This window comes from Monodon monoceros, unplaced genomic scaffold (genome assembly GCF_005190385.1).
Source record: "Monodon monoceros isolate NGI ecotype Baffin Bay Population unplaced genomic scaffold, NGI_Narwhal_1 Super_Scaffold_16, whole genome shotgun sequence".
Classification (NCBI taxonomy): domain Eukaryota; kingdom Metazoa; phylum Chordata; class Mammalia; order Artiodactyla; family Monodontidae; genus Monodon; species Monodon monoceros.
Window position 1 is genome coordinate 55,052,081 of NW_021703772.1, and position 15,748 is coordinate 55,067,828.

General features: G+C 39.1%; 1 protein-coding gene across 1 annotated transcript in view; it reads left to right on the forward strand.

Moving 5' to 3' along the window:
* PDE11A (phosphodiesterase 11A) overlaps window positions 1-15,748 on the forward strand; it is a 415,741-nt gene that overhangs the window by 49,147 nt on the left and 350,846 nt on the right. The window contains exon 2 of the mRNA XM_029225505.1: window positions 3,129-3,287. Within this exon, the coding sequence (XP_029081338.1) occupies window positions 3,129-3,287 (159 nt within the window). The remainder of the gene's footprint in view (window positions 1-3,128; window positions 3,288-15,748) is intronic.

Genomic DNA, 15,748 nt, shown 5'->3' on the forward strand with positions numbered 1-15,748 from the left:
GTAGTAAATGAGAAATAAAAGCTTTGCTCTCTCAGATCTTATATACCAGTGGTGGGAGAACAAATAAACTAAGATGATGATTTCAGAGAATGCCAAGTGCTGCATAATGAATCATACCATCCTTCTGCTTCAAGATCTTCAGTGATTTTCCATTGCATTTAGGAATAATATAACTCCTGTCTGGTCCTGTAAGACTTGGTACCATCTGGCCCCTGCCTTCCTCTTCCATTTTCCCTGTGGCTTCCTGTGCTCTTGCCTTTGACCTTTGAGTTTTTGGAAATTACTAAGCTTTTTCTTGCTTCAGGACCTTCACGTGTGCATTGTTCCAGGTTCCTGGAAAGTTTATCCCACCATTATTTGACTGGCTAATTATTACTCGTGACTCAAGTCACAGCTTACTTGTCCTGTCTTCAGAGAGAACTTCCTTGATCCCCGTAAAAACAGGTTCCTTCTTTTGAGCCTCTCTTGTGGTACCTTGTCTTTTCGTCAGTATCACTTAGCACAATATATGATTATACATTTATATGTCATCTGCCTCAGCTACTAAATTTCAGGTTCATTGAAGGCAGGGATGATGCTTCTGTTCCTGCTGTATCTCCTAGCTCACAGCCTGACACATAATGTTTCCTCAGTGAATGAAAAAAAAAGTAATACAAATTAGTGTTTTTCTGAAAGTTTAGTTGCAGGCTCATTTTGAGCAGGAGATTTGGTTTTGTCTGGGTTTTGATTCCCCTCTCTCTTGAGGGCTCCCCTCTCCCTAACTAAGGGTTTAGAATGGCCTCCATAGGCCCCAGACCCAGACCAGAATCAGGCCTTATTACAAAGAGGGTTCCTGTTCTTTTGATATTGGGGATATCACAGAGGTCTTTTGATATTGGGGATATCACAGAGGTCATAGAAGCCCAGCACTGTTTGGTCTTGAAGTTATCACTTTGTCCGCAGCCAGCCTTCCTAGGCCCTCAGTCAGATAAAATTCATAGCTCTCTATGGTGGTCGACAGCAGTGCTTTGTTTTTGATTTTTTTTTTTTTTTTTTCTTGGTACGCGGGCCTCTCACTGTTGTGGCCTCTCCCGTTGCGGAGTACAGGGTCTGGACGCGCAGGCTCAGTGGCCATGGCTCACGGGCCCAGCCGCTCCGTGGCATGTGGGATCTTCCCAGACCGGGGCACGAGCCCGTGTCCCCTGAGTCGGCAGGCGGACTCTCAACCACTGCGCCACCAGGGAAGCCCTGTTTTTGATTTTTAAACCTCTTTTAACAAGGAAATATCAAGAGCATTGGGAGAAGCCTCACTTCAGCCCCTGGCTTGAAGCAGTGAGCCTGGATCCAGTTTATCTTCTTCCTTGGAATGTTTTTAGTCCCTATTACCCTTTTAGGAGCCAGTCTTTTCTCTCTCTCACTCTCCATTCTTCCTTCTTTTTTCTCCCTTCCGTTCCCTTCCCTTCCTTTCCTTTCTTCTTTCTTTTTTTTTTTTTTTGGCCCACTCAGCATGTGGGATCTTAGTTCCCCAACCAGGGATCAAAACCGTGCCCCCTTCAATGGAAGCACAGAGCCTTAACTACTGGACCACCAGGGAAGTCCCTCTCTTTCTTCCTTTCTTTCTGCCTCCCTTCCTTCCTCCCTCCCTTCCTTCCTTCCTTCCTTCCTTTTCTTTCTTTCTCTTTCTTTCCATTTGAAAGTAAGTTGAAGGTAGTATGACATTTCACCTCAACATACTCTAGCATGTATATCCTAAAAATAACATTCTCCTATATAATTACAATACCACTATCACACCCAAGAAAATTTATATTGATACAATGATATTATCTAATGTAAAGTCCTTGTTCAACTTTCTCTAATTGTCTCCCTCCCAAATTGCATAACAATTTTCAATGAAGGATCTCACATTTCATTTAAGTTTCAGGTCTCTTCAGTCTTCTTTAAACCAGCACAGCTCCCATGGCTTTATTTTTATTTTTAATTTATTTCATCTCTCATGATATTGACATTTTTGAAAAGTGCAGGTCAGGCTTCTGAAGGAATGAGCAATAATCTGCATTTTTCTTAATTTTCTTTTCCTGAATGATCAGATTCAGCTCTTTGACAAGAACATTCCACATTCTTTTTTTTTTTTTTGCGGTATGCGGGCCTCTCACTGTTGTGGCCTCTCCCGTTGCGGATCACAGGCTCCGGACGCGCAGGCTCAGCAGCCATGGCTCACGGGCCCAGCCACTCTGCGGCACGATCCCGTGTCCCTTGCATTGGCAGGTGGACTCTCAACCACTGCGCCACCAGGGAAGCCCCATTCCACATTCTTGATGGCGCTGTGTCCTTATTGCATCACATCAGGAGGCGCACATGGTGCTGTTTTGTCTCATTAATGGTGATGCTAAGTTTGATTACTTGTTTAATATGATGTCCACTAGATAATGATAAAGACATCTTTTTCTCTTTGAATTTAATGAGGCACTTTGAGACTAAGTGAATACCCTGTTTACTAACAATTTTTCATCCAATGGTATTGGCATCTATTGATGATCCTTGCTTGTATCCATTATTGTATCTGTAGTTGCAAAATAGGTATTATATAATTTTATCAGTCCTTCTACATTTTTTAGCTGACATTGTGTAAAGAAGCCTTTTACTTCCTCCGTACCCACCACATTAAAAACATTTTTTAGAATGTTTAAAAAGTATCAGTATGGGCCCATAAGTTCTGTTTTTTTCACAGGATCATTTTGACTGAGGAAACATAATTGCTTTTTCTGCATACTTTTTCATAATGCTTAATATATATTTCTTATATGATACTTCATAGCCAGTTGTCTATGCGAAATAACATATTTTAATAAATAGCACAGTGTGAAGTTCTATTAAAAACACTTGCCCCTTCCCCAACTTTGATATATTGTTGTAGTGGGGTTTAAAGTTTCTCTCTTCGTTTACCATGGTTAAAAACTATGGTGGTGATTTATTTTCATTTACGTTCCTTTGGTGAATTCAACATGAAATCAGATCTGTTCTTGTTATTAAAAATCCGCGGGGTGAAGTTCCCAGTGATAAGGTATCACACACAGAAACATTCTCTCTCCTTCTCCCTGACAACAATGCAAATGCAGTTAATGATGCCCTCTCTGTCTTATTTTTAGGATCGCAGATTCAATGATGAAATTGACAAGCTAACTGGATACAAGACAAAATCATTACTGTGCATGCCTATCCGAAGCAGTGATGGTGAGATTATCGGTGTGGCCCAAGCAATAAATAAGATTCCTGAAGGTGCTCCATTTACTGAAGATGATGAAAAAGTAAGATTCCATGCTTTTTGTGACTTGTACTTTCCTTCTTGATCATTGATTGCTATTCTCCCTGAAAAGGACAGGAATTATGTGAATAGCTGTTGGATTAGCCCATTCATGGATCAAAGAGCTTTTTCTCATATTACACAAAATGTAATGGGAGTTTTTTGCTATTTTGTAGGATGTGGTATAATTGAAAATAATTACTTCATCTTCTTCTTAGCTTACTTTTCATTGCAAGCCCTAGTAGTATTCTTGTTATTCCCTAGTCTTTATCTTCCTTATAAATAAGCCTTTTTTTAAAACATAAATAATTTGCGATATTTTAAAAAAACACCAAGAATACTGCCAGTACCATCACATCAATGTGTGTGCTTTTTTTCTAACCCATTTCCCTGCCTTCTACCACACCCAAGGATAACCACTAAACTAAATTTTCATTGATATTCCTTTGCTTTATGAAAAAATAATTAATATTTACAATCCCTAAACAACATAGTGATTAATTTTGCTTGTTTTGGAGTTTTTTTACAAATGGTATTATAATGTAATCTTCTACAAGTTGCTTTTTTTACTTAGTATGACGTTGCTAAAATTCATCCATGTTGTTATATGTATCTGTAGTTCTCTTGTTTGCATTGCTGTGTAATGTTCCATCATGTGACTATGTATTCAAAATGAAAATTCATTTCATTTTCCTTCAACAGATATTTGGGTTGTTTCCAGTCTTTTTTGGGGGTGAGAGAATATAAACTTTAAATATTCTTTTGGATATCTTGGCATACCTACAAGTGGAACAGCTGGGTCATAGGCTATGTGAATATTCAACTTTACAAATAGTGCTAGTATTCCAAAGTGGTTAAATCAATGTATGCTCCCTCCAGTAGGGCTTAAAGAGTTCTAGCTTACTAACACTTGGTATTATCAACTATTTTGGGGGGTAGGGGTGGAATCAGGTGGATATAAAAGGATATATCATTGGAATCTTAATTTGTTTTCCTGATTACTAATGAGGTGGTTCTTTTTTTTGTTTTTTCCATATGTTTATTGGCCGTGTGTTTTTTCTCTTTTGTGAAATATCTACTTGTGTCTTTTACCTACTTGCTTTTGGTTTAAAAAAAAAATCTTTTTCTAATAGATTTGTAGGCGTTCCTTATATATTCTGAATACCAATTTTTTTCTTAGTTTGTGGCTTGTCTTCTTTTTTACATCTTTATTGGAGTATAATTGCTTTACAATGGTGTGTTCGTTTCTGCTTTATAGCAAAGTGAATCAGTTATACATACACATATGTTCCCATATCTCTTCCCTCTTGCGTCTCCCTCCCTCCCACCTTCCCTATCCCACCCTTCCAGGCTAAATAAGCTTTTTAATTGAGTATCACAGCACTACCACACATGGCCCAGGGAAAGATAGGGGAGTTAGGAAGATTACTGTGTTTCAGAAGCTCAGCACTTTCTCATATTTTCATAATTACTGTGAAGAATTGTTTTCTCAGTTTTTATATAAAAATCTCAATAAAATGAATGTTTTTAATTGTTATTCCAAATTGCTAATAAAAAGAACATTATTTGTGTCCATGAAGAGCAGTTGGCCTTGGTAGAGTGATGTACTTTTTGCTCTGAAATGTTGAGTTCTCTCACCAGCATTTTATTCACCAGCGCATTTTAAAGAGAGACCTTCAAAGAGCTGAAGTTCTGGCTTTGAATCTCTTACCTTCATATTGAATAGAATCTGGTGGACTATTTATAAGATTTATGGTAAAAGCAAATCTCAAGTTAGTTTGTTTAAGTTTGATGACTGCCATATTCTTACTTGATTATAAAAGACACTTTATAATTTAACCTTCTGGCTATGAGGTTGCTATTTGCCAGTGCTGATTACTAATGCATTAAATTAATGCGAATGTTCTGGTATAAAAGGTCAACATAAAATATGATTATAAGGAGACAAGATTTTTTAAGTGTGAAGAGAATCCTTTATTGAGGTCATTTGTGTGGTCAAATTTGAACAACCCAGATCCAAGAAAATGTTTATAAACTCTTAGAGCGTGATAGGACCTCAGGCAAGGTCTTACCAATTCAATAATCAACTACAGTGTTCAAGGCACTTGTGTTGGGGCCGTAAGAGACAAAGATAAATCCCAGATGTGCTATGCCATGAGGGAACTGCACAAGGAAGAAGGCAAGGTCAGCAGTAAGATGTTCTAGGACATGTTGTGAGGGCCTAGGAAAGGGAGGATGAGTCTTACTTGAAGAATCTGAAGAGGCTTTGATCTGACCTCTGACGAAAGTGTAGGCTTCCCTAAGACAGAGCCAGGTGAGAAGGTGAGGCTGTTTAGGAACGTATAAAATGTAGTCTACCTCATTCACTATGCAAATGTTTCCATGGGATGTACAGATAGAACAAAAATTTTATTTTGTGCATTTTGTACCGAAGATGACAGAGTCCTATAATTATGTGCCTCTTATAAGGACTTAGATAGAAGGATTTGAGCTTTGTCTTTCCAAACATAACAGCCACATGCCCACAACATCTCCCAAACCGTTGAGTTTATACACAGATATTAGTCCTGCTTTCACTCTGTCTCCTTCATTTAAGAGGATCCCATTGTATATTTAATTTTCATCTATGATTCCATTTATGTTATATTTGTTTTCTGGACTTTTCTCATTGGATTTATACTTACGATGTAGGGCTTCATGAGCTCTGGACGGTTTAAAGGGAAGGTATGTACAGAGCTTTGTCCCTGTCTTGAACAGCATCAATGCTTAGCTCTACTGAGTACGAGAGCTGGGACTGAGCTCCAGCTTGGCTAGAGACAAGCAGCCTGCTCTGGGTGAGCCACTTAACCTCTGACTTTGTTTCCTCTTCTGTCGACTAGACTGTCTACCATTCTACAGTATGAGAATTCAGTAATCATTAACAAATACTTTGCAAAGTATAAGAAACTAGGCAACTGTAAACATAAAATTTTTTTTAAACTATCGTTTTCCCAAAGAGTTTCAAAATGTTATTCTATATTTGTCAGTTATCCCAAGCCAATTTATTTCTTAGGTTTAACTTCATTTGAGTATTTCCTTGCTCAAATGTTATATTTTTTCTCCTCTGTAATTATCCCATGTGCCCACAGTAACATTTTATTTTCCAAGCTCTACGATTTCCTCACCTGATTAAAAAACCCTACTTTAGTCTCACTTCTTGGAAAAAAAACCCTTACCACTTAGGGCAGGTAGGTTGTGTTCTTGCAGGTGACACTGGATGGAGAATATTTTTATCTCAAATTTTGTATCTGGCTCTTTCCTGCAAGAATTCTATATATTGTAAACCAAACAGGAGTGATGAAGAAGAAAAGCAGAAAACAAAATCTAGAAATGATTAATGGGAAAGAACAAGATCTCGAAACTTTTCTTCAAATAAGAGAAAACATTGTGGCATAATGGGTACATACAGTCCAGATAGTGAGTCTACCTGGGTTGAAGTTCCATCTCGGCCATAGCCTGTGTAACCTTGGGCAAGTTACTTAGCTTCTCTATGCTCCCATTTCCTCCTTTTAGGAGAGAGATTATAATAATAATACGTATCTCCTAAGGCTATAGGGGGTTAAATGAGAAAATACAAGGAAAGAACTTGGAAAAGCACCTAGCACTTAGTGAGTCCTCATAAAAGATTAGCTTTTATTGATAACAACATTAATACATGTAAGATACAGTCAGGTCTCAGTTAAGAAATTACCTGTGTATAATTTAAGTCTTTACGTTTTTTTTGTTTTGTTTGGTTTTTTTTTTAATTATTATTTTTTATTTTTTATTGTGGTACGTGGGCCTCTCACTGCTGTGGGCTCTCCCATTGTGGAGCACAGGCTCCGGACATGCAGGCTCAGCGGCCATGGCTCACGGGCCTAGCCGCTCCGTGGCATATGGGATCTTCCTGGACCGGGGCACGAACCCGTGTCCCCTGCATCGGCAGGCGGACTCTCAACCACTGCGCCACCAGGGAAGCCCCTCTAAGTCTTTATTAAATACAATCTATATGCCAGTTTCACTGTTGGAGTTTTAAAAAGGAAGTGAGGGATATACTTCTTTATAAATTCACAATTCTCTTGTGTGATTGTTTATGCACATACTGTTTTACTTGATTGTACAAGATTATGCTTATACCAATTTGTATTCTGCTTTTCAAAGTAATTTCTTACATATGTGTCCACATGTGAATGTAGTCTACATTTGCCATTTTTAGAGATTATAAAGTTTTCTTCTTTTTCTATGTAGTTGAGCTTGCACAGTCATTGTCCTATTACTGGAAATTCGGGTTGTTTCCAGGTTTTCACTAACACGAATAGCCCCTGAATGAACATCTTGAACAAGTCACCTTTTTCTTTTGTGTTATTTCCTTGGGGTATATTCTAGAGAAGGAAATTACTGAGTCAAAGAGCAAGAAAAGTTTTATAGCTCTCATTCCAAGTTATCAGATAGCTTTCAGAAATACTGAACCCATTTACAACGGTAGCAACATACATATACCTCTCTTCACAGAGCCCTGCCAGGTTTGTTCAATTCACATTTAAAAACTCAAATTAGTTTGCCTTAGTCTTCTAGGCAGTCTTCAGAGAACCTCCTCCCGCATTTACCAGTATAAACTCCAGCAACAGAAGTTTCAGTGTTGCCTGCAAATAAGGAAACACGGGAGGGAAATGGAAGCACAGTGTTTAGTGTTAGGTGAGGGGCACCAGATCAGAGAGCCTTTGAGGCAGGTTCAAGTCTTTGCCTGCTACATGTTAGCTCAGTGACCTTGAGCAAGTTGCCCCATCCCTGTTAGCCTCAGGACCTCCTAGCGTTGTGAGGAGTAAACTAGAGCACAGATGTAAAGTGCTTAGGGTAGCACTTAATTATCAATAAATGAGCTTCATGAAATCTCACCATCTACTTCAAACCCAAAAGAAAATAATTTGAACTATATTTGTTATTTTACTTTATACATACAACTCCTATGTCATCGTCCATATGGGTAGTGGTAAATTTATTGCACATTTAGCCTAATGTGATTTGTATGTCCTGATATCTTAAAATGTCAACTTCTGGAGACTATCAGCTGTGTTATGTTTGGTGTAATTCCAAAACATTTTGCAATATTAGAATCAGTAAATTATTTGCCTGAGATAAATTAAAAATTAAATGCGGTACATTCATTTCTAGTCTATTTACATCCCTAACATAATTGTCCATAGGATCATATTGTGTTTCTTGAAAATTCGATACATACCTAAGTTTCAGTGACTGTGCTGTGCTGTATTGTGTAATAGTTGATGGCAGCACCTAGAAAGGTCATCAGGTCCATTTCCCACCAACCCTGCCCTCATCCAATGCAGGAATCCACCTGACAGATGGTCATCCAGGCTCTGCCTAGAAACTTCCTTCAATGACTTTAAAATCATCATGCTCGGGGCTGGGCTTCAAGATGATGGAGGAGTAAGACATGGAAATCACCTTCCTTCCCACAAATACATCAGAAATACATCTACATGTGGAACAACTCCTACAGAACACCTACTGAATGCTGGCAGAAGACCTCAGACTTCCCAAAAGGCAAGAAACTCCCCACATACCTGGGTAGGGCAAAAGAAAAAAGAAAAAACAAGGACAAAAGAATAGGGACGGGACCTGCACCTCTGGGAGGGAGCTGTGAAGGAGGAAAAGTTTCCACACACTAGGAAGTCCCTTTACTGGTGGAGACGAGGGGTGGCCGTGGGGGAAGCTTCGGAGCCACGGAGGAGAGCACAGCAATGGGTGCAGAGGGCAAAGGGGAGAGATTCCCACACAGAGGATTGGTGCTGACCAGCACTCACCAGCCTGAGAGGCTTGTCTGCTCACGCGCTGTGGTGGGTGGGGTCTGGGAGCTGAGGCTCGGGCTTCGGAGGTCGGATCCCAGGGAGAGGACTGGGGTTGGCTGTGTGAACACAGCCTGAAGGGGGCTAGTGCACCACAGCTAGCCAGGAGGGAGTCCGGGAAAAAGTCTGGACCTGCCTAAGGGGCAAGAGACCATTGTTTCAGGGTGTGTGAGGAGAGGGGGTTCAGAGCACCTCCTAAACAAGCTCCAGAGATGGGCGCAAGCCGCAGCTACCAGCATGGACACCAGAGATGGGCGTGAAATGCTAAGGCTGCTGCTGCAGGCACCAAGAAGCCTCTGTGCAAGCACAGGTCACTGTCCACACTTCCCCTCCCAGGAGCCTGTGCAGCCCGCCACTGCCAGGGTCCCACGATCCAGGGACAGCATCCCCGGGAGAACACACGGTGCAACTCAGGCTGTTGCAACGTCATGCCAGCCTCTGCCGCCACAGGCTGTCCCTGCATTCTGTACCCCTCCCCTGCCAGGCCTGAGTGAGCCACAGCCCCCTAATCAGCCGCTCCTTTAAACCTGCCCTGTCTGGGTGAAGAATAGACGCCAGAGGGCGACCTACACAAAGAGATGGGTCCAAATCCAAAGCTGAACCCCAGGAGCTCTGTGAACAAAGAAGACAAAGGGAAATTTCTCCCAGCAGCCTCAGGAGCAGCGGATTAAATCTCCACAATCAACTTGATGTACCCTGCATCTGTGGAATACCTGAATAGACAACAAATCATCCCAAAATTGAGGCGGTGGACTTTGGGAGCAACTGTAGACTTGGGGTTTGCTTTCTGCATCTAATTTGTTTCTGGTTTTATGTTTATCTTAACTTAATATTTAGAGCTTATTATCATTGGTAGATTTGTTTATTGATTTGGTTGCTCTCCTCCTTTTTTTTTTTTATAAATATATATATATATTTTTTCCTTTTTGTGAATGTGTATCTCTATGCTTCTTTGTGTGATTTTGTCTGTATAGGTTTCTTTTACCATTTGTCCTAGCGTTCTGTCTGTCCATTTTTTTTTTTTTTTTTATTAGTGCTGTTGTGATTGGTGAATTTCTTTGGTGGTTTGGTTTCTCTCTTCTATCTTTCTTTTTAGTTTACTTAAAAAATTTTTTAGTAATATATATATTTTTATTTTAATAACTTTATTTTATTTTTCTTTATTTTTAACTTTCTTTCTTTTTCTCCCTTTTATTCTAAGCTGTGTGGCTGACAAGGTCTTGGTGCTCTGGCCAGGTGTCAGGCCTGAGCCTCTGAGGTGGGAGAGCTGAATTCAGGACATTTGTCCACCAGAGGCCTCCTGCCCCGTGTAATATCAAAGGGCCAAACTTTGCCCAGAGATCTCCATCCTAACGCTAAGACCCAGCTCCACTCAACGACCAGCAAGCTACAGTGCTGGACACCCCATGCCAAACAACTAGCAAGACAGGAACACAACCCCACCCATTAGCAGAGAGGCTGCCTAAAACCATAATAAGTTCACAGACACCCCAGAACACACCATCAAACATGGTCCTGCCCACCAAAAAGACAAGATCCAGCCTCATCCACCAGAACACAGGCACCAGTCCCCTGTACCAGGAAGCCTACACAACCCACTGAAACAACCTTACCCACTGGGGGCAGACACCAAAAACAAAAAAACTACGAACCTGCAGCTTGAGAAAAGGAGACCCCAAAGACAGCAAGTTAAGCAAAATGAGAAGACAGAGAAATACACAGCAGTTGAAGGAGAAAGGTAAAAACCCACCAGACCAAACAAATGAAGAGGAAATAGGAAGTCTACCTGAAAAAGAATTCAGAATAATGATAGTAGAGATGATCCAAAATCTTGGAAATGCAATGGAAAAAATAAAGAAACGTTTAACAAGGACCTAGAAGAACTAAAGAGCAAACAAACAATGATGAACAACAGAATAAATGAAATTAAAAATTCTCTAGAAGGAATAAGTAGCAGAATAACTGAGTCAGAAGAACGGATAAGTGACCTGGAAGATGAAAGAGTGGAAATAACTATCACAGAGCAGAATAAAGAAAAATGAATGAAAAGAATTGGGACAGTCTCAGAGAACTCTGGGACAACATTAAATGGACCAACATTCGAATTATAGGGGTCCCAGAAGAAGAAGAGAAAAAGAAAGGCACTGAGAAAATATTTGAAAAGATTACAGTTGAAAACTTCCCTAATACGGGAAAGGAAATAGTCAAGTCCAGGAAGCGCAAAGAGTCCCATACAGGATAAATCTAAGGAGAAACATGCCAAGATACATATAAATCAAGCTATCAAAAGTTAAATATAAAGACAAAATATTAAAAGCGGCAAGGGAAAAGCAAGAAATAATATACAAGGGAATCCCCATAAGGTTAACAGCTGATCTTTCAGCAGAAACTCTGCAAGCCAGAAGGGAGTGGCAGAACATATTGAAAGTGATGAAAGGGAAAAACCTACAACCAATATTGCTGTACCCAACAAGGATCTCATTCAGATTCGACAGAGAAATGAAAACATTTACAGAGAAGCAAAAGCTAAGAGAATTCAGCACCACCAAACCAGGTTTACAACTCATGCTAAAGGAACTACTCTAGGCAGGAAACACAAGGGAAGAAAAACCTACAATAACAAACCCAGAACAATTAAGAAAATGGTAATAGGGACATACATATTGATAATTACCTTAAATGTAAATGGATTAAATGCTCCAACCAAAAGACAGAGACTGGCTGAATGGATACATAAACAAGACCTGTATATATGATGTCTACAAGAGTCCCACTTCAGACCTAGGGACACATTCAGAATGAAAGTGAGGGGATGGAAAAAGATATTCCATGCAAATGGAAATGAAAAGAAAGCTGGAGTAGCAATTCTCATATCAGACAATAGAGACTTTAAAATAAAGACTATTACAAGAGACAAAGAAGGACACTACATAATGATCAAGGGATTGATCCAAGAAGAAGATATAACAATTGTAAATATTTAAGCACCCAACTTAGGAGCACCTCAATACATAAGGCAAATGCTACCAGCCAGAAAAGGGGAAATTGACAGTAACACAATCATAGTAGGGGATGTTAACACCCCACTTTCACCAATGGCCAGATCATCCAAAATGAAAATAAATAAGGAAACACAAGCTTTAAATGATACATTAAACAAGATGGACTTAATTAATATTTACCGGACATTCCATCCAAAAACAACAGAATACACTTTCTTCTCAAGGGCTCATGGAACATTCTACAGGATAGACCATATCTTGGGCCACAAATCAACCCTTGGTAAATTTAAGAAAATTGAAATCATATCAAGTATCTTTTCCGACCACAATGCTATGAGACTAGATGTCAATTACAGGAAAAAAACTGTAACAAATACAAATACATGGAGGCTAAAGAATACAGTACCAAATAACCAAAAGATCACTGAAGAAATCCAAGAGGAAATCAAAAAATACCTAGAAATATATAATGATGGAAACACGACGACCCATAACCTATAGGATGTAGCAAAAGCGGTTCTAAGAGGGAAGTTTATAGCAATACAAACCTACCTCAGGATAGAAGAAACATCTCAAATAAACAACATAACCTTTCATCTAAAGCAATTAGAGAAAGAAGAGCAAAAAACCCCAAAAGTTAGCAAAAGGAAAGAAATCATTAAGTTGAGATTAGAAATAAATGAAAAAGAAATGAAGGAAGTGATAGCAGAAGTCAATAAAACTAAAAGCTGGTTCTTTGAGAAGATAAACAAAATTGATAAACGTTTAGCCAGACTCATCAAGAAAAAGGGAGAAGACTCAAGTCAATAGAATAAGAAATGGAAAAGGAGAGGTAACAAGTGACACTGCAGAAATACAAAGGATCGTGAGAGATTACTACAAGCAACTATATGCCAAAAAAATGGACAACCTGGAAGAAATGGACACATTCCTTGAAAAGCATAACCTTCCAAGACTGAACCAGGAAGAAATAGAAAATATAAACAAAACAGACCAAACACAAGCACTGAAATTGAGACTGGAATTAAAAATCTTCCAACAAACAGAAGTCCAGGACCAGATGGCTTCACAGGTAAATTCTATCAAACATTTGGAGAAGAGCTAACACCTATCCTTCTCTAACTCTTCCAAAATATAGCAGAGGGAGGAACACTCCCAAACTCATTCTATGAGGCCACCATCACCCTGATCCCAACACCAGAGAAAGATGTCACAAAGAAAGAAAACTACAGGCCAATATCACTGATGAACATAGATGCAAAAATGCTCAACAAAATACCAGCAAACAGAATCCAGCAGCACATTAAAAGGATCATGCACCATGATCAAGTGGGGTTCATCCCAGGAATGCAAGTATTCTTCAATATTTGCAAATCAATCAATAAGATACACCATTTTAACAAACTGAAGGTTAAAAACCGTATGATCATCTCAATAGATGCAGAAAAACTTTTGACAAAATTCAACACCCATTTATGATCAAAACCCTCCAGAGTAGGCATAGAGGGAACTTACCTCAACATAATAAAGACCATATATGACAAACCCACAGCCAACATCATTCTCAATGGTGAAAAAACTGAAAATATTTCCACTATGATCAGGAACAAGACAAGGTGGCCCACTATCCCCACTATTATTCAACATAGTTTTGGAGGTTTTAGCCACAGCAATCAGGGAAGAAAAAGAAATAAAAGGAATCCAAATCGAAAGTGAAGAATAAAAGTAATCCAAATCAGAAAAGAAGAATCTAAATCGGAAAAGAAGAAGTAAAGCTGTCACTGTTTGCAGATGACATGATACTATACATAGAGAATCCTAAAGATGCTGCCAGAAAACTACTAGAGCTAATCAACGAATTGGGTAAAGTAGCACGATACAAAGTTAATGCACAGGAATCTCTTGCATTCCTATACACTAATGATGAAAAATCTGAAAGAGAAATTAAGGAAACACTGCCATTTACCATTGCAACAAAAAGAATAAAATACCTAGGAATAAGCCTACCTAAGGAGACCAAAGACCTGTATGCAGAAAACTGTAAGACATTGATGAAAGCAATTAAAGATGATCCAAACAGATGGAGAGATATACCATGTTCTTAGATTGGAAGAATCAACATTGTGAAAATGACTCTACTACCCAATCTACAGATTCAACACAATCCGTATTAAACTACCAATGGCATTTTTCACAGAACTAGAACAAAAAATTTCACAATTTGTATGGAAACACAAAACACCCCGAATAGCCAAAGGACTCTTGAGAAAGAAAACCGGAGCTGGAACAATCAGTCTCCCTTCTAACTCTACTACAAAGATATAGTAATCAAGACAGTATGGTACTGGCACAAAAACAGAAATATGGATCAGTGGAACAGGAGAGAAAGCCCAGAGATAAACCCACACACTTATGGTCACCTTATCTTTGAGGAGGCAGGAATATACAATGGAGAAAAGACAGCCTCTTCAATAAGTGGTGCTGGAAAAAGTGGACAGGTACATGTAAAAGAATGAAATTAGAACACTCCCTAACACCATACAGAAAAATAAACTCAAAATGGATTAAAGTCCTAAATGTAAGGCCAGACACTGTAAAATTCTTAGAGGAAAAAATAGAACACTCTATGAGTTAAATCACAGCAAGATCCTTTTTGACCCACCTCCTAGATAAATGGAAATAAAAACAAAAATAGACAAATGGGACCTAATGAAACTTAAAAGCTTTTGCACAGCAAAGGAAGCCATAAACAAGATGAAAGACAACCCTCAGAATGGGAGAAAATATTTGCAAATGAAGCAACTGACAAAGGATTAACTTCCAAAATTTACAAGTAGCTCATGCAACTGAATATCAAAAAAACAACCCAATCCAAAAATGGGCAGAAGACCTAAATAGACATTTCTTCAGAGTTGATATACAGATTGCCAACAAATACATGAAAGAATGCTCAACATCACTAATCATTGGAGAAATGCAAGTCAAAACTACAGTGAGGTATCACCTCACACCAGTCAGAATGGCCATTATCAAAAAATCTACAAACAATAAATGTTGGAGAGGGTGTGGAGAAAAGGGAACCCTCTTGTACTGTTGGTGTGAATGTAAATTGATACAGCCACTATGGAGAACAGTATGGAGTTTCCTTAAAAAACTAGAAATAGAACTACCATATGACCCAGCAATCCCACTACTGGGCATATACCGTGAGAAAACCATAATTCAACAAGAGTCATGTACCACAATGTTATTGCAGCTCTATTTACAATAGCCAGGAGATGGAAGGAACCTAAATGTCCATCGACAGATGAATGGATAAAGAAGATGTGGCACATATATACAATGGAATGTTACTCAGCCCTCAAAAGAAACTAAGTTGAGTTATTTATGGTGAGGTGGACGGATCTAGAGTCTGTCATACAGAGTGAAGTAAGTCAGAAAGAGAAAAACAAATACCGTATGCTAATACATATATATGGAATCTAAAAAAAATAATGGTTGCGTAGAACGTAGGGGCAGGACAGGAATAAAGACGCAGACGTAGAGAATGGACCTGAGGACACGGAGAGGGCGAAGGGTAA